Source organism: Polyodon spathula, chromosome 6 (assembly GCF_017654505.1).
Source record: "Polyodon spathula isolate WHYD16114869_AA chromosome 6, ASM1765450v1, whole genome shotgun sequence".
Taxonomy (NCBI): domain Eukaryota; kingdom Metazoa; phylum Chordata; class Actinopteri; order Acipenseriformes; family Polyodontidae; genus Polyodon; species Polyodon spathula.
Genome location: NC_054539.1, coordinates 27024428 through 27043308, shown reverse-complemented (window position 1 = coordinate 27043308; position 18881 = coordinate 27024428). Strand labels below are relative to the sequence as shown.

At 41.3% G+C, this 18881-nt stretch overlaps 1 protein-coding gene across 1 annotated transcript in view; it reads left to right on the top strand.

Annotated features, from left to right (window-relative positions):
- LOC121317085 (acyl-CoA:lysophosphatidylglycerol acyltransferase 1-like) overlaps positions 1-18881 on the top strand; it is a 79807-nt gene that overhangs the window by 49041 nt on the left and 11885 nt on the right. The window contains exon 5 of the mRNA XM_041252678.1: positions 2799-2925. Within this exon, the coding sequence (XP_041108612.1) occupies positions 2799-2925 (127 nt within the window). The remainder of the gene's footprint in view (positions 1-2798; positions 2926-18881) is intronic.

Here is an 18881-nt window from a genome sequence, read left to right as displayed (position 1 = left end):
TGATCCGACAACATGTCGGGAGTGTAGAGCAAACCAGGGGCATCTCGGCCATCTGAGTGCAACCAGCAAAACCTGTGCTCTCTCCACCCTGATCCTCTCTAGTGTCAGGGGTAATAATGGTAGCGGAGGGAACGCATACAAGAGCTACTGTGGTCAGGGGTGAGCTAACGCATCTACTCCCAGGTTGCCCCCATCTCTCTCCATGGAGAACCACAGGGGGCAATGAGGTTGACTTGTGCAGTAGGAAACCTCTCCCAAATCTGTTTCACCACTTGAGGACGCAGTCTCCATTCCGAGCTGTCTGGAGCGCTTCTGGACAGGAGGTCTGCTGCCTTGTTGTCCACAGCAGGGAGGTGAACCACCCTGATGGTTCCTGTGCATCCAGGACAGGAGTCTTTGTGCTGCGTGGTGAAGGACCGGTGAACGCAGGCCGTCTTGGTGGTTTATGTAGGCTACCACTGTTGTTTTGTCCGTCCGGACCAGCACATGCTTGTGCGCCAATTGCTGGCGAAAATGAGATAACGCCAGGTTCACTGCTTGCAGCTCTTGGGCATTTATGTCCGCTTGCTGACAATGTCCCTTCCACTCCGGCATTGTCTGGACACTCGCACCAGGTGGTACCGATCTCGTACCGGGTGCACCATGAGCGTATTTACCCAGGCTTGAAGCTTTGGAATGCGCGCAAACTAGCCAGGAGGCTGCAAATGCCGCCTTGGGCGCTGTCGGTAAGCCGGAAGGCGCAAGAATTTGGAGGCGACCTCCATGGCCTTGTGGGACCTCTGGTCGCCCCAAATGTCTGCCCTGGTGTAATGGGGGCATCAGTAACGCCACCCTTTTGATCTCCACGACCTTGGCTTGCGTCAGCCACAAATGCCAGCGAGAGGCCACCATGCCTGGCCTCACTCCCCATTAGGTCAGTCATCGCCTTTGCCACTGCCTGGAGCTCTCCTATGTCTGCCTCTCTGGATCTTTCCTGCAGCCTCTCTGCTAACTGGGTCTGATAGAGCACTAGTATAGCCATGGTCTTCGGTGCTGTAACTGACAGCGCTGCTGAAGCATACGCTTTCTTTAGCATGGCATGCGTTGTTTCGCAAGGCTTAGATGGGCAGGTTAGGTCCTTCTCCACCTTGGTGAAGGTGGAACCTTGCACCAATACCGTGACCGTGTCCCCGTTAGTGGGGAATGTGCCTAGGCCCGCTTCTTGGGCTCCTGCAGTGTGCTATTCTGGAGGCTGAGGGTGCAGACGCTGGGTTGCTCCAGGAGGAGCGCACCATTTCCAGGAATTCCTGGCACAAAGGGATGGCTTGCTGTGGTCGCCCTTTTTTCTGGAGGAAGCAGTTCCCCTTTCCCTCCTGTTCTGCCGGCCAGGCAACGTCCGTGGCTGCAGCTGCATGCTGCATTAGCGCCCAGAACACTTCCCTCTGCGACACATGCGGCAGGAGCAGTAAGGAGCCCCCCGGCTGTGACCTGCCTGATGGAAGTGGCTGGGTCCGAGACGTCGGACCTTGACGCCGTGAAGGACAGCTAGCCTGGGCTAGGGGGTCTAGGTGTTGGGGATGGCGAACGAGACTGTGGGAGTTCGGGCTGCCCGGTAGTAGGGGGCAGTCTGCCCTGTGATTTGAGTAGGGATCGGCGCCTGAGAAAGTGCTGTTGGTGCCGAGTGAAATGGTGCCAAGGTCGGTGCCGATGGTAGGCGTGGACGGCGCCGGGCTGAACCAGCTCTAGTCAGTAAACTGATGGAGAATCAGGCAAGAGCACTGTTAAGAACGTTCGAAAGTGTGATTTTTACCGTGGAAATTGAAAAAAATTGAAGGTATCAAACCGACAAATCAGCCAAATTCAGACAAGAAAGCACGAAGCAATCTGTGACCTGTCTCAGTGAAGTGAGAGAGAAAATGGCAATCTGTTACTGTGAGGACATCCCTCTTCAGCAGGAGGTGGGAGGGACTTCCCCTGCACAGCAGGGCCCTGATAGGGAAGCTTTTTTATATATGCTCAGTGATTGACGGTCAGAGAGGGCTCTTTCTCATTCGGTAATGGTTGTCATTCCATTGAAAGGGAACTCTCAAACACAATAAAGATTTGTTTGCATTATTGTTCTTTACTGGGTTCTGATGACATAGCAAAAAGCCTGCTCCTGAGAGGTGGAGGCATTCCTGCTGTCACTGCCCTATATTTAGACAAAACATGTTTTTATTGTTTTATTTTTTTTTGCCAGGACAAATGTTCGAAATTTCGAACAAACACTGCTTGAAATGTTTTCGGTGGCAAAAAAAAATCTGGATCCATGTTCATCATTGTAACAATTTATAAATTACTGTATCAAAAAGATATCAAACAAAGGAAACCAATACAAGTGTTATGATTTTTCTGCAAATTAAATAATTGAATATTCTTTAATTTGTAAAGACTTGTGTACTTCAAAGTCTGAAGTTTGGATTTGGATTTTCATCCTATATTTAGGTATTGGTATATTTAGGTAGTCTTGAGGCAGGCTCTGTCAAAACTATTTTTGACCTTCAGTGATGGTGCATTTTAAAGAAAATTTCTTTATTCTTGCTTATGGTTTTCCACTGTCACTGCCTGTTGGTGTTTTTCTCCATTGTGGTGAAACTGTTCAGAGGTCTGGGTTACTTGAACGACATCCATTTTTTCTGCTTAGCCAGTAACCCTGCTTTCCAGCTGCTGCTGTTGAACCAGGATTCATTTTGTCCCTCCTTCAAAGGCAGAAAAGCCATTTCACAGCCTGTTTCTATCACTGGTGTTGATGCCTGTGTTTGTTCTTCTCTCTGTCACAGCAAGCAAATCCAGAGGTTTGCAGTGGGTCATTGACATCACCATTGCTTACACAAAAGCAAGACCAATGGACATTCAGACCTGGATCCTTGCCTACAGACCACCTACAGTCACACATGTACATTACAGGTAGGATTGTGTTTGTGTTATTGTACTTAAGGTTGTTTTTTGGTTGTATGAATGCTTATGTTTCTTTTTTTCTTTCTTTCTTTCTTATAAATGTCCAACCAAAATTCAGATACTCTACAATTGAAAAGTAATACTGTTTTTAATTCAAAGAACTGGTTTATGTTGAGGTTGTAGTTCTTTTTTTTGTAATTTTACTCTCACACTAAATGACTGAGTGACCTGTCATAAGTTCTAATTTAAAAAATGGAGATAGCAGAGAGGCATTGTGAGATGTGGGCGTTGAAGGAGGGAAAAGAGAGGAGGATCTGAGCATCATCAACGTAAAGATGGTAGAAGACAAAAGTAGAGAAGAGTAGCTAGTGAGCGTGTGTAGAAAACTGGAGGGAGCCTAGGACAGGTCCTTGAGGTACAGCTGTAGAGAGGGGATGAGGAGAAGAGAGCCATGCCAGGAAACCTGGAAAGAAATGGCTAGAGGGGCGGTAAACCAGATCATAGAGAGGAGAGGAGAGGACAGGACAATAGCATGGTCAACAGTGTCAAATGCAGAGGAGAGGTAAAGGAGAATTAGAATGGAGAGGGAGGCAGCCCGAGGAGAGAGTCAGATACAGAGGCAGACAGTTTCAGTGGAGTGTGCAGTATGTAACCCGGGTTGAAGAGGGTCAAGCGAGTGTTTGGTGAGGAAGAATGCCAGCTGGTGGTGGACAGCTCGCTTGAGAGTTTTAGACAGAATGGGAGGAGAGAGACCGGACGATAGTTCTGGGCATAAAAAGGGTTAAGTAAAAGTTTCTTAAGAATGGGGGTGTAAACGATTGGCTTGCAGTCCGCAGGTGTATTGATAAGACAGTGGTCCGGAACAGACACACACAAGACGGTTCACAGTGAAACAGCTCTTTATTGATACTGGGTTGCATGTCAACAACTCTTTTAAATAATACGCACAGGCTCTACATACCAATGTGTATTGCACCGTGCAAAAGGAGGGTTAAGGTCCCGAAATAATAAACACAGACACGGACACATCTCCTCAAAGTGGGTGCTCTAGTGCAGGTGGGTGGTGAAAGTCAGTCACAGGTGATTCAGTGATACAGTGTAGTCGGGGGTTTGGTGCTGGCATGTAGCAACAGCTCCAGGTTCATATTAGCCGTCTAGTGAGAACAAACAATGATAGTTGGAGTGACAAACAAACAAAACACGAAACACTCATGGTACTTTTGGTTTCTCTTTCACAGTCCTTGCAGTTTAACCATAAACCAAGGTACAGATTGCTGGGGCCACTTCCCTTAAATACTCTCCAATCCGTGACTGACACATCGCCTATTCTGGTATGGTGGCCCCTCCGACTGACCCTGGAATGAACTGCCAAACCATGCATTACAGGGCACTCTGCTCCGGCTATACAATACCCTCACAGATCGGGAGAGAGATTGTTGGCTAGGATTCATTCGCTCACAGGGCTATGCAAGCAATTTTGGAAGCTGAGGGATAGGAGCCAAAGATCAGAACAGTGTTAGGAGACTATACTGGCCCCATTGAGACATCAGTGTACTCAACTTCCTGGACTATCAGCTAATTTGTGCTGAGTCGCCAGCACAGGTACACGAACACACAGCTCGTTACCAACCACCTACATCGGTTCGGCCTCAAGAGCCAGTTAATGCCCACGCAGACAGTTACCTATGTAGGGGTGCACCTGGACTTGGAGTGGAGAGCATAACTGCCTGCCTAGAGCTGTTACAGCTCGGCAGAACACTGCCAGAAGTAGTTTTCCACAGGTTTATGGACCTGATGGCAGCAGCATCCAGTACTCTTCCACTGATTCTCCTGCATATGCACCCCCTGCAGGTATGGCTTGTGACCCGGTGTTAAACCGCAACCTCCTACTGATAGTGTCCTGACACTGTCTACAGGCACTCTCTTGGTGGAGACAGCCAGCCCATCTACGCCTAGGCACCACCAGGAGAGAGGTCATCACCACAGATGCATCCAGCTCAGGCTGGGGTGGAGTGTGGGAGGGCCGAGTGTGTGGCAGCCTCTGTGGGAGGGTCACCACATCAATATTTTGCAGGAATTTTTGGAGCAGGTTCGGGGGAGACACGTGCTCTTCCGTACGGACAACACGTCTGTGGTGTTCTACATAAACCACTAGGGTGGTTTGTGGACAACCCAGTCTTCACCGTGTGGCCCACAAGCTTCTGCTGTGGGCACAAGTGACCCTCCTCTTACTCTGGACAGTTTTCCTGCCCAGAGTGATCAACTGGGCTGCGGGGGGGGTCCACAGTGGAGACTCCATCCCGAGGTTGTGAGCCTTATTTGGGAGAGATTCGAGAGCGGAGAAGTGGACCTTTTTGCCTCTCAAGAGTCGACACACTGTCCCTTGTGGTTCTCCATAGTAGAAGAGGGGGGACCTCTAGGGGTAGATGCACTGGTGCAACTGTGGCCAGCACATCTATATGATGTTCCACTGCTTACGCTGCTCCCACTATATCTGGATAAGATCAGACAGGACCGGGCCAGGGTGTTCTTAATAGCCCCTCACTGGCCCAGGAGAGTCTGATTCTCCTCATTGATGCAGCTTCAGAGCAGCCAGCCATGGGAACTGCCACTGCATTGCGACCTGCTCAGTCAGCTGCAGGGCACTTTGTGGTACCCCAACCCATCGAGCCTGCAGCTCTGGATTTGGCCCCTGAATGGCTGCATTTGAAATGTCTGTGGCTATCGAACAGGGTGATTGACTCCCACGACATGCCCTGTAGCAGTTTGTGACAGAAATACAATGAACCTTGGTTGTAAATCTCCCTCCCGACCTGTGAGGGTACTAAGCGAGGACAGTTTTTTTTTTGGAAGGGCTGGCTTGACAGTTCTTTCCTCGGGTCGGGAAGTCGGTCATTCTGGAAAAAGGCGAGACTCCATTGCAAGAACATATTGACCTGGTAGGGAAACAATGTAGCAGCCACAGATTGTAAAGGCAGCTGCATTCGTTTACCAAGCGTGACAGTTTATAAGGGGGACGGAGAATCGTAATTTGTTCCTTTGTTTGGTTAATAAGTGACCTGGAAGAACCTGTATTTGTGTGGTGAATAATCATGAGTGTTTGTTTTGTTCTGTCTATTGTTGCTTGCAATCACTTGACAGCTAACACGTTCTGGAGCTGATACCAGGGCCAGCACAAACCCGAGACAGCACTTCACTTGTATCACTGTAAAACTGTGTTGTACCACAATCACTAATTCACGCACTAAATGGACTTGTGTATGTGTTTTGTGTTTAATGTAGGGATACAATAACGGGACTATTGTTTTGGGACCAGCCCAGGGAGACTAAATGTAAGTAATGCACACTGCTGTATTACTTACCAGCATTATTATTTGCTGTTTGTTTCACCATCAGGGACTGGACATAAGGAAATAAAATAAAAGCTGGAGGTTAAATGTAGTGCTCAGTGCACTGACAAAACCTCTATTTGAGCCCATGCATTTAGCTGAGTAAAAATGATTGTCTTTTTCAAGGCAGCTTTCTTGCTTGCTATCACCTCTGCTAAGCAGGTGAGTGAAATGCAGGCACTCTCCTGCTTCTTGCCGAAGACCGTCTCGGTTTTCCATGTTAGCCAGTTGGTGGAATTGGAGGCTTTCTTTCCCCCTTCTTTCCAATCTGACAGGGAATGCCAGCTCTGTACACTTTGACCAGTGTGGTCATTAGCGTTTATGTTGACAGGACTACAGGCAGTCAGAACAATTTTTTGTTTATCAGGGACAGGCTCTGTCAAAACAGCGTCTGTATAAATGGCTGACAGGCACAGTAGAGACTGCTTATGAACTGGCCAATCTGACATCAGCTGAGAAGCTCACAGGCCGTTTCACCAGGGGTCAGGCGACTTCATGGGCATTGTTCCAAGGTGCATCTATCCAGGATATATGTAGTGCAACGGTGTGGGCTTCCTCCCATATGTTTGCCAGGTTCTATCGGCTGAATGTTGTGGATCCGCAGAATCCTGGATTTGGCACTAGAGTACTGAGGGCAGCTTCTCAGTCTACCCTCATGTCAGAACAATAGAGGTGATCCTAAATGTTTTTCAGCTTGCTGGAATACTGTTCAGCACAGTTTTGTATACTATGTCCTTGCCACAGCTTTGGTATACTCACCCATTTGTAAAGGTTAATATTCCCTACTTGAAAGGGAACGGGCTATTATCATTACCCTGGTTCACTGAAATAGAAATATTAACCATTAACTTTGGGGTCGCAGTTCATCAAGGAATATGACGATGTTACCAGGGCACGTAGCTGCTCTATGCTGTGGGGGCTATACAGCAGCAACGTCACTCTGCTCTGACGAGAGTCTTGGTATGAAAGTTTTCAGGTTCAGGTCTTAAAGGCAAAACATCCATTTGTAATGGTTAATATTCCTATTTCAGGGAACCAGGGTTATGACAATAACCTAATGTTTCATTATTTGAATATTAGGCTCCAGGATATTTGTCTAAGTACATGGTGAATTTAAACCACACAACTACAGTAGTTCAGTGGAAAATTATAAACTAATGTGTGCAAAAGTACACAACGAATATGATAAAAAGGCTTTCTCATACATGGTGGCATCCAGAGTACTGGCATTTTCCTGTAACCGGTTTTCTCATTTTTACAATTGTCTGTAACTTCCCTTGGAAATCCTTGACATAGGATGGTTTCCTCTCAAAGGGAATGTATATGTTTTTTTACCTGAGATGGAGGATGATTTAAATTCTTACATGCTTAATAAAAATGCTATGACAGGATATTCTTTTAAGAGTTTCTCCATTGAGTTAGGGCCCTTCTAAGAGATGCAGGACAAGAGTAATCATTGTTCCATTCTGTAATGAACATTCAACAGGTTCAAGGGGAATCTGGTAGGGGTCCTAAACTGGAGTCATTTCAAGGGGTTAGTGAGAGGCAGATAAGCCAACCCAACATTATTATTATTATTATTATTATTATTATTATTATTATTATTATTATTATTATCAGACCAAACCATCTATGCTTTTTCACTTACAGGGCTATTATTGTTCCTGGGAGATTTAAATGGTACACGTTTATTTGCAAAATCCCTGTAATTGATGTATCATCTTTTATGCGGACTAATTTTGTATTTAGATTTTGCAGAAAGCAGTTCAACAAATTGCGAGTGCAACAAGAAGAAAAAGCTATACTGGCACTAACATCCCTGTTTATGGGAACTTGCAGTGTGTAAATTTGCTTCAACTCCTTATGGATAATATTCTTGAGAAACAGTTACAGGTTGTGGCCTTTTTTTTCTTTTAGGAAGTCCTGTATTTAGGGCTTCATAGTGGGTGCCTGACAAGTTGCAGCGTCTGTATTCCATACTGCGATTGCACCCAGGGAAATGAGGGTCACCACTGCATCACATTGCTTTAAAGAATGGCAAGTGCCCCAGAAGATGTCAACTGACATCAACATATGTTAACAGGAGTCTAGTGATTGTTTGGAAGAGACAACAGCTGGAGAGGACAGTGAGCTCTATAGTGACCGCTCTAATATGTAACCGATGTGTCATTCACGGTGCCAAATCGTTTCCCCAACAAATGTATTTCCATCTCCATATCATACAAATTTAAATTGGAGAACTTAAACAGCAGTTCAATATAAAGTAACACATTGTAATATGGTCCTCCAGTAAAATTGACATTATTTTGAATGTACTTTTTAATGTAAAAATAAATAAACAGTAAGTGTATAGCTGATACTATGTAATTCAGTATTCTTTGTTGGGTTGCTGTTTAAAAGGAGAACATAGTATCAGTGTGTACTTGTTTAAGAAAAGCAAATACACAAAGCTCTTAGTACCATTCTCCATTCTTTATAATTACTCAGTAGTTAGACATCCTTCCATTGTTAATCACTGAATAAATATTTGGTTGTATTACAGTGGTGGCCTAATAAGGCTGTGTAAGAACTTGGTGGTACAGTACTTATGAGTGTTTAGTACAATGTGCAAGGCAGTGTGACAGGGTAGAGTCACGGCCCAGGCTTGTTACCATCAGGAAAGAGACCCAGAGGCAGAAATCTGCAGTTTAAGCGCTGGTGCGCATGTTTATTAACAAACACAAATGAAAAAAAAGACACAAGGGCCAAAACAAAATGACCTAATTGGGGAATGGCCACACCAGTGATGGCTGGCAGGGATAGATTTAACCCCATCCCTGCAAACCTTACATTCCCACACATATACTATTTACAGCAGCAGAGCTACCCTGCCACAGACAACCTCTCTTGTTGGAAGATAGGGATCGTTTGAAATTATAGTACAACGTTACCAGTCCATTTGTGGTCTGAACCGACATGTCCCCTAATATGTCAAATGCAGTTCTGTTCGATTTCTGTACAGGCTAATTGCTAATATTGACATTCTTTGGAGAGCTGAATTCAGGTAAAGCGTTTATTCTTCTTTTCTTAATATTGGATACAACATATTTTATGGTTTTGACACAACAGAGAAAAGGACAACGGTCTTTGAGAATGTAATATAATATTGCGATGGAAGTTGTTTCACCTTTAATAAATAACCCTATGTTGCATCTTAATGTAAGCACCATCTGTAGGCAACTTTGATCTTAAGTACGTTTGTGAGATGTGATAAATATTAAAATACATTTTTAAAGATAGCGCTCACATTAAAAGCATGTTAAAAATAAGAATGCGGCAATAGACAAGTCCACTTACAAAGCACAAGGGTCTATAAGATGGGAATTTTGCCTGCATAATTTCTTCATACTCCTGAATGATCTAAATTGTTTGTAAAGGTCTGGATGGAGCCGTAGGAAGGCACTTGGATTCAAACTTAGCCAGGGGGCTGAGTCAATCCCATTGGGTGTTCTCAGCTGTCTCACTAGACACCACAGAACTGGCTATTACAACAAATGGCATGGTTTGAAACTAGAACCAAAATTGCACACCAGCTGCTGCATTGATCATTGATAAATGCTTCAGTGATCATGAGTAGAATAAAGGGTTCTTTAATGTCCACCTTACATTTTATGTGCGGAATCTTTTTTTGCTGTGTTCCAATTGAGAAAAGCAATACTATATTTAAAAATAAATAAATAAATAAATAAAAAAGTAGTGCTGGGTCACATGTAACTCCAGCCATGTATAGTACCTGAAGAAAGAATGAGCTTTGCATTTTTTTAAGTCACGTGTGTGGAAACAATCTTATATTATAACTGTTTGCCACAAATGCATCTTATCTTTAATAGTGGTAAGAAGTTCTCTAACAGCAATGGTAGTTATTACTGAGACTAGTATTGCAACGAAATTGAAGTTGACTTGAGGGTTGGATGTTAGATTTTTTTTTTTTTTCATCCCCAGTTTAAAGACCCACTGACCTGGTCCGAACTACTTTTAAAAAACATAATGTATGACTAACAATTATTCCCAAACAAGATTTAAAATTGTTGGCAATGATCTAGTTTTTTAATAAAATGCAAATTTTAATGAGACTGATGCAGCTTCCCTTCTCGGTTTAGAAGCGGCATGTAGCACAAGTAAATGTAATTTGGTAAAATGAACGTGATTTATATGTTCAAGCGAGACTTGTTAATATTATTTTTTATAATTTTGGTAAAAGTCAAATTCCATGTCATAGGCTCTTTAATGCATAATACCTTCACACGTACATTATAAACATTAGAGTATAGCACCTGTTTAGTTTCTAAGTAAGGTTTTACATTTGAATCTTTTTAGTTTGGCAATTTTAAGTTGCTATTGTCATGTCTTTGTGAACTGTGGTTATTAACTATTTAATCCGCTGGTCTCGTGAAGATTCTCAATCAATGTTCTCATTTTTTGTTTTTTGTAACGTCTACCAGACAATTGGAGGATGATATTTGATCAAATAGAATAGATAAAGTGGCAGGTTCAGCTAGCTGCTTCACATTCTCACTCGTATCTCTATAGCAAAGGAGTGAGGGAAGTAGTTTATGGTAGATGAACGCAGGATTCATCTAATGCTTCAGCTAATCCCACTTTGATAATGCCGTGGATTTCAGAGGTGGCTGTTTGTAAGCCCCTTAGAAATTGCAGGCAGTGTAGCCAAGCACAGCAAAAAGTAAAGCAAAAAATACTGTATGAACACTTATTCAGGAGTCCTGTCTGAGAAAATGAACTTCCTGTTTTAACAAAAGAGCTTTCAATTAGATTTCACTCCCATACCTGGTTTATTTACCTAACGGCTGCCTTTTGCAATGTGTGCTTTTCATGTATTCAATACAGTATCTGCTAGAGGAACCACAAGCTAGAATTTGCATTTTGTACTTTTAGCACTGAGACAGACTTGCATTGTCATCAGTATACTAGCATATACCTGACCAGTTTTAATATGCTGGTGAAAACTGTGCACAGACAACACTTTAAGGGTTGAGGAGCAAATTGCTGTATGTGCTTTTACTGCTTATGGAACAACTCAATTCAGGCTTATTTGCTTTTTGTCTTCAGGACCACAGTGAGACTTTGTTTTTTTGCCAAGATGTGTTCGTGCACAGAAAAGGCACCCCTGGAAATACATAATGAAGTTGAACAAATGGACAAGCCAAAAAAACGGGTATCTGTCATTGGAACTGGGTATTTTATGTCTGATTCTGGTTCCCAGACAATTTAGAAAAACATGTGCGTATGTCATTGTGTGTGAGCAGGGGCATCTTATATACATATAAACAAGTACTAGCCCTACAATTCTATGTTGGCATAAAAACCACTAGAAAGACCACAACAATCACAAAGCAAAAAATAAGTCAAACTAAACTCATCATAGCCGTGATCAGTGAGTCAGTAGTCCAAAACCAGGCCAGCAAAATGCAAATATATAGCCTAGCTAAGTGTGTTTTTTCTACTTCTAAGTATAAATGTGTCAATTATAGTATTTTTGACAGCAATTAAAAGTCTTTGTTTTATGTTTTTTAATAATCACTTTTATTAAAAACATACTAGTATTCGCTGGAACTGGGTTCCTGATATTTGTATTCGGTTCGTCAGTTCCAAAGCAGGAACAGAGTGCCTGATTTCAAAGGAACCGGTTTGCACATCTCTAACCAAAAACCACTGTTCAATGGTAGAAATGGTAATTATCTTTGTTAAAGCATTTTACCAGCTCATTTTATTCAGCTGTTTAGATCATTTAAGAGAAAACACGTCTTTTGTGAGGGATATACTTCCTTTCTGATTAGACAATGTAGTTTCGTACCTCATCTGTATTTTATAAGGTAATATGTTATATATGTAGGCTGGCTACGTGATTTATAATAAACCTGTATACAGTAACAGGTTTGCACAGCAATTGTTTTTTTTTTTTTACATAAAATATAATTATATTCAAATATATTCAAATTACAAGCATATTACTTGGTGTACATATATTATAATACTTCACTTTTTATTTTATTTTTTTATTGCATTTATAAAGATTAAATATGTTTGAAGTTTTATCATAAATCGCAGTTGCTAGGCAAGCAAGCCCAATTCACCTATAGCAACAGCCAGAGAATCGTATAAAACAAATTTGATTGTGATTACATGTTCTCATTAAAAAAGGGTTATGCATTTTTTCTAACCTATGCCATCATTATGATATGTACTGGCAGATTACTGTATAATCTACAGTGTCAAATATTCAGCAGAATCAAACTGATACAAGGTGTAAATGACGAGACAGTTGCAAACATGACCTGCCCCAGATTGCCACTGTGTCACCTGGTCACCGATCAGGTAATTGGTAAACATTTATGTGGCTTTTTTCAGATCAATCGTTCTGATACCATGTAAAGATGTCATCTGTAAATCATCCATAGCTGTTTAATGGTTCATTTGATTGGTTTATTGAGAATGAAAGTTGGCTTCCTCTTGCAGTAAAAAAAAAAAAAAAAACGTTTCTGTTTTTCAGTTCTGGACTTTGTGCCTCTACATCACTCTCTTTCTTGTCAACTGTTCAGGTTAAGAAAAAAGACAGAAACAGCCATCTGGTATTTCTCAAAAGTTGCATTCTTGCTGAGCCCCTGAGTACTTTGTCTTACTGTACAAGAAAAATAAACTGCTCTTTGACTGCAGTTGTTTTGCAGCTAATTGGCAGTCATTTGGAAATGCAGGTCTGCAGAATGTATTCTAGTCAGCTTTCAGCTGATTTTCGGAATAGCAATAAAACAACGTTGACACGGTATTGCCTCTACAGATAAACTAAAAGCTCACTGCTTCTGTAGAATTTTTATGAAAATTAACCATGCTTTAAACAGAGCTGGGGTGACTATCGTGATAGTGCTTGTGCAGTTTGAATCCTAATTGTTCCTGTATTTCACCATAATGCAGGTCTACTAACTTGTATAAAAAATATAAAAAATGCGAAAGCTCAGGAAAAAACATAATGTTAGTAGTAGGTTATAACATGATGAAATTAACCTCTTCTTTAACCCTATGTCTTCAATTCCATAGTGTAGGCAAACAGTGGATGCAATATCACTGTCTAAAGATACCAAACAGATAAAAGCAAGATGCAGTTTAGTACAGCACGTCCATGTTTTTTTTCTTCTACAGTGCACTGTACTGACTAACAACTGAAACATGTGGAAGAATGATGATAACTGTATTTAGAAGTACAGTAATCTGTTGCGTGCCCACCCATCGCATATCTGCCCTAGCCGGTTATCCGCTATGGTTAACCTCTTCAGCAACGTTAGATTATTATTGAAGATTAGTTAAGATATTGTAGATCCTACCAAAGTTTTCATGCACTGTGTTATAGGTGGTCCGTGGTAGTGTCACGTGAGCTGTTCAGTGTGTTGATATGTAAATAAATCCTGTTCGTCTGCAGGGCATATCAACTTCAACCGCTCTATCTCCTACCTGTCACTCAACAGCAAATGCACGCATTCACATGGCAGATGGCTACCCTGTTACAAGCATTAATACCCTGTGACTTTTTAAACAAGGGATGTAGGGGAGCTCCCTAATAAAAGCTGAATCCCAAAACAATTGTGTGAATATAGTAACTGTTGCAGCTGTGTATAATGGTATTTAAAACAGGATTGATTAATCTGCCTTTTTACATATCCACCCTTACTCTGGTTCCACTGTAGTCAGGTATGCAACAGATTATTGTACTTAATTGTATTCAGTACAAGTGTTTAACTTTAGATGTCCAGAGGATTGGTGGGAGTACCACCGTTCTCATAGCAGAGATAACATGCATCTCTGACAGCTTGTTACACACTCAACTCACCTGCAACAAAAAATACAAATTAAGTGTAGGAAAAAACCACGAGAGTAAGAGGACGTTGTGAACAGCCTGTACATTGCCATGCACGCTGATTAAGCTTGAATGGGTTATCTTTTATAGGTATAGGTGAGAAGCAGGTTGAGGATGTTGTATTTTATCTTAAGCATGTGTATTGGGTTGAGTAGCAGATTTTGAGATCAGTGACAAAGTAACATCTCCAAGCATATTAAGTGCCACCTGGTGTATTTTGGAATCTGATCTGTGTATAATGGATGTGGTATCTTGAAAATCTCTTTTCTTCAGCCAATGACTTTCTTGCCAGCCATGCTAACATGTGCCCCCAGGTTGCTAAGTAACATTTATTCTAGCAGACAGGAAGGCCCAGACTCCCCTCCAGCAGTTACACAGCTCTCAGCTCCCCTGCGTTCGTGGCATCAGTAGGCTACCTCAGGTCTCTGCTTTAGTCAGACCTTCTAGATTTTAAATATACTGAGGGATGCGCTTGTGTTTGGCAGCAAAGGATTATTGGTGAATCTTGTTTCTCCAAATGGAGGTCAACCTGCTCACCTAAACACTAAAGAACCTAATCCTGTGTGGTAGGATCAGGATCTGGGAGTCATGCCACACACAGTACCAGCAGAGGAATTCAAATACAAAGCTGTCACGGACTTGAACTTGAAGAGTGTCGCTCAAAAGTCTTGAACTTGAGACTTGAACTTGAAGAGAGTTGCTCAAAGTCTTTACCAACACCATGTTTTGTATTTATGTAGATTTCTTGCATTTCAGACTGTGTTTGTTTTCCTTTAATAACATTGACAACAGAGGGACAAAGCTGTTATATGGCCCTGTTGTCCCTCTCATCTGTCAGTGTCTGTCTACAGTATGTTACAACAGCTAGTGCTAGGCATTTCAGAAGCAAATGTTATATTTTTAGCCAATAAGCCTTTCCTGTCTTTTTATATATTTCTTTATTTAGAATGTTTAAAAGTTTCTGATCAGAGTCAGCACACGTACACCTGCTACAAAAGCAGACTGAAGTGGATTAAAAACATTTCAAAACACATAAAAGCTTGTTCAGGGTCTGCAGATTTTTTTTTTTAGACCTAGGCAGTGCATTTTAAATTCATTCATTCAGTTTAGATACTGAAACATATGTCCATTTGTGTTTTGAGGTTTTCAAGTGTTGTGTGGGTAATTTACATGAGTGCATTAACAATGTGTGTAGAGGCAGGCTGTTTGGTCATCATAGAGATTTTCAAATGAGTAAACTATATCAAGCAATCTGTTGATTTTGAGAGCTTTACCAGTTGAACGAGGGCACTTAGGCAAGAAAAAACCAAAAACAAAACAAAACAGATGTTTTGTTAACATCCGAAAATAATAAGAGTTCAGTTCAAATAAAGTTATATAAAAAGCACATAAAAAAAATATAATCACAAACCCTTTAACGGACACTGCAATGAACAGAATTTCATGCCATTTAAACAGAAATCTAGAACAGTCTCTAAAACAGTCATTTGAAAATAGTATAGCTTCAAATGTTATTTTTTATTTTTACATCCCCTTACTATTTTATGGTGTTTGAAATTATTTCGAGTGGTTCTGGGTTCTGTTGCTCCAATATTATGTTAGCATTTTTCTCTAAATCTGCATTTACGTGGCTTTGCGCTTGTTTAGAGAGCTGTCAGCGCTGAAGAGCATTTCTCATTCCATTCAAATCATGTGATAATTCTGTCTGCATGGCTCACTTCTAGCAGTCTGGATAGGAATTTGCTTTCCCCAGTTTCATTATGACCTTATAGTCCTGACAAGACACGATGCAGACAGGTGGTCCACACTTACACTAAATACTGTAATGGAATAAAATTACAGCTCTAATGAAACAAAAAGTAAAGCTATGACAGATTATTTCTATTTTGCAGGAGATGAGGGGGATTTAATATCTCTGGTCAATGGCATATACAGGCCAGAAAGTTGTACAAGTTTATGGGATGTGCAGCTCGGGAAAACAATCTTACACTGTATGTTTCACATCTCACTTCAGGATTTATTTTTTTATTTAATTCGTTTGTATGTGTGTGTGTGTCTATAAATTTCAGTCCATAAGAATCAGAAAATTATTGGCACGCTCCAAGAAAATCATTAACCATTGGTCAGAAATATCCATATCCAATAAATAGGTTAACTGTTGAGTTTTTACAGTTGGATGTGTAATTCAAAGCCCTTATTGTGATACATTTCCTTGAAATGAAGTGACTCTACAGTAGCTATGGGTGGTGGTCACCGTTGCTGCATGTACAGCTGCTAATATCTCAATAAAAAAGTTAAACAAAAACAAATCGTGCACAAAAAATGAAACAGAAAATCCCTCATCAAGTCTGTCACTGTCACCTTGAGGTTTTACATAAAAGTACAGGGGTCTGAGTTTGAGTCTGAAGCCCTTTTCACACTTGTATCGGTACGATACTAGTACAGTTTGTTTCGGTATAGAATCTACCGGTACAAAACCACTTTCTGTCCTAACTCACTTTTCAATACCGGTACATTACCGATGCAGTTGCAGTATACCTTGTCCACATTCATGTGTGTTCAAATTGACAGTTTTCAGTTTCTGAACTCGTTTCCATGACGACCACTGTCACCTGTGTTAGAAATTGATCAGTTGTTATATGATACAGCATGTTTTGCCATCCTGTCCATGTACAGTAGTTTGTTTTGGTGTTCAATAATTATTGAGACGAGCAGAACGCGAAATGATGAGACGAACAAAAAGGCGAAAACAGTTAGCCGTCTTTAAAAGCATGAAGACAATGTGCTTGCATCACGGCTTTGGGAATGCATGTTTTTTTTTTTTTGCTTTTTGATATTCCTTCTCAAGGGATTTTATTGTAGAGTGACACTGCTCTGCAATCACCATTCATTTTGTGGAGATTGTTTTGTCACTTATTTTGGCTTTTTTTTTTTATGTATCCATGATAAAGGTACTGCTCGCTGTAAAAGCTGTTAAAAGTATTTAAACTGTAAAGCATGCTTCAGAATATTGACTTAACTGTCCACACTTAAGCTGTTCCGAGTCATATCGAAACAGTACCTGTTTGAAACCTACTCTTTTTTGAGATTCGTACCGATACAGTACGACACCGATAAGAACTCCAGTCTGGACAGATGTTTCATTACTGTTTCGGTACAGTTCTGCAACAATACCGGTATAAAAATGCTAGTGTGAACAGGGCATGGGTTTGAGTTTGAGTCTGGGTCTAGGTCTGAATCCAAGTCTGAGACTCATGCAGCAAAACCTCCTTGTTTCCAGCTCCCTGGTCATCACCCTAATGGAGCTCTGAGCTCTCCTTTTATAGCATGTGGCTGCTGTCAATTATCACCAATTATTCTGTTTGGAAGCAGCCACATTCTCTCATGTTTTTGGCAGGGACAGGAATTAACCCCATCCCTGCCAACCACCACCAAAACACACTCAAAACACCAACACTTTACTGGCAGAGCTAAGAGCTCTGCCAGACTGTCTCACATTAGTAATAACTTCTAACCACCATTTCAAGAAAGGTAGTTGTGTTTTTTCATTGCTGTGTTTGTTTAATACTAGTGTACATTTGCTAGTCATAGCTGGCATAGAATACATATACACACAAAGTGCATAAATACATAAGTGAAATGTGAACAACCAGGAGAGGTTCCAGAGAGTGAACAATAATTTTGTTATTTTTATTAAGAGGAACTATGGGTTCTGTGTTGCTGACCCTGCTAATTTCTGTTACTATTACCTTTTCTTTGTACAGTATGTTTGCATACTGAGAGTAGAAGAGGTCCATTGTGAGTGTGCACATTATTTTGAAAATCACTTAAGCTAATCATGTGCAGCACTGTGGTTTATTTCATTGTTCCTTTGTACTGCGAGTGCCTCCCAGTCACTTTGTTTAGTGCAGGTCTGGACTTAATGGTTCTGGGAAGACACGCCATTGTCAAAGGTGGACCTGCAAGTGATCTGAGAATTCTAAGATGATGAACTTCCGAGCGAAATGATCAAAAAGCCTTTCTTTAAAATCTGGATCAGATCAGCCCCAGAAGTCTGTGAAGCCCCAGAATTAAGTTCCAAATGCAGCTGATAAACACATCCTCAAAGCAGGGCAGAGGGTGTTTGCATTGGAGCAGCATATGTGAGGAGTGCTTTATTGACTCTTCTGCGGTTTGCGCACTTGTGTTACACTACATTAACAGACTGGTTTAGGCACAGCATTGCACCTTTTTCAACTTTAATAAGTTGAAAATTGTTGATAGTTGAAATTGGAGAAAAAAACCTATACAGTGGCTTGCGAAAGTATTGACCCCCCTTGGCATTTTTTCTATTTTGTTGCCTTACAGCCTGGAATTAAAATGGATTTTTATTTGGATTTCATGTAATGGACATACACAAAATAGTCCAAATTGGTGAAGTGAAATGAAAAAAATAGCTTGTTTCAAAAACTTCTAAAAAATAAATAACGGAAAAGTGGTGCGTGCATATGTATTCACCCCCTTTGCTATTAAGCCTCTAAATAAGATCTGGTGCAACCAATTACCTTCAGAAGTCACATAATTAGTTAAATAAAGTCCACCTGTGTGCAATCTAAGTGTCACATGATCTCAGTATATAAACATCTGTTCTGAAAGGCCCCAGAGTCTGCAACACCACTAAGCAAGGGGCACCA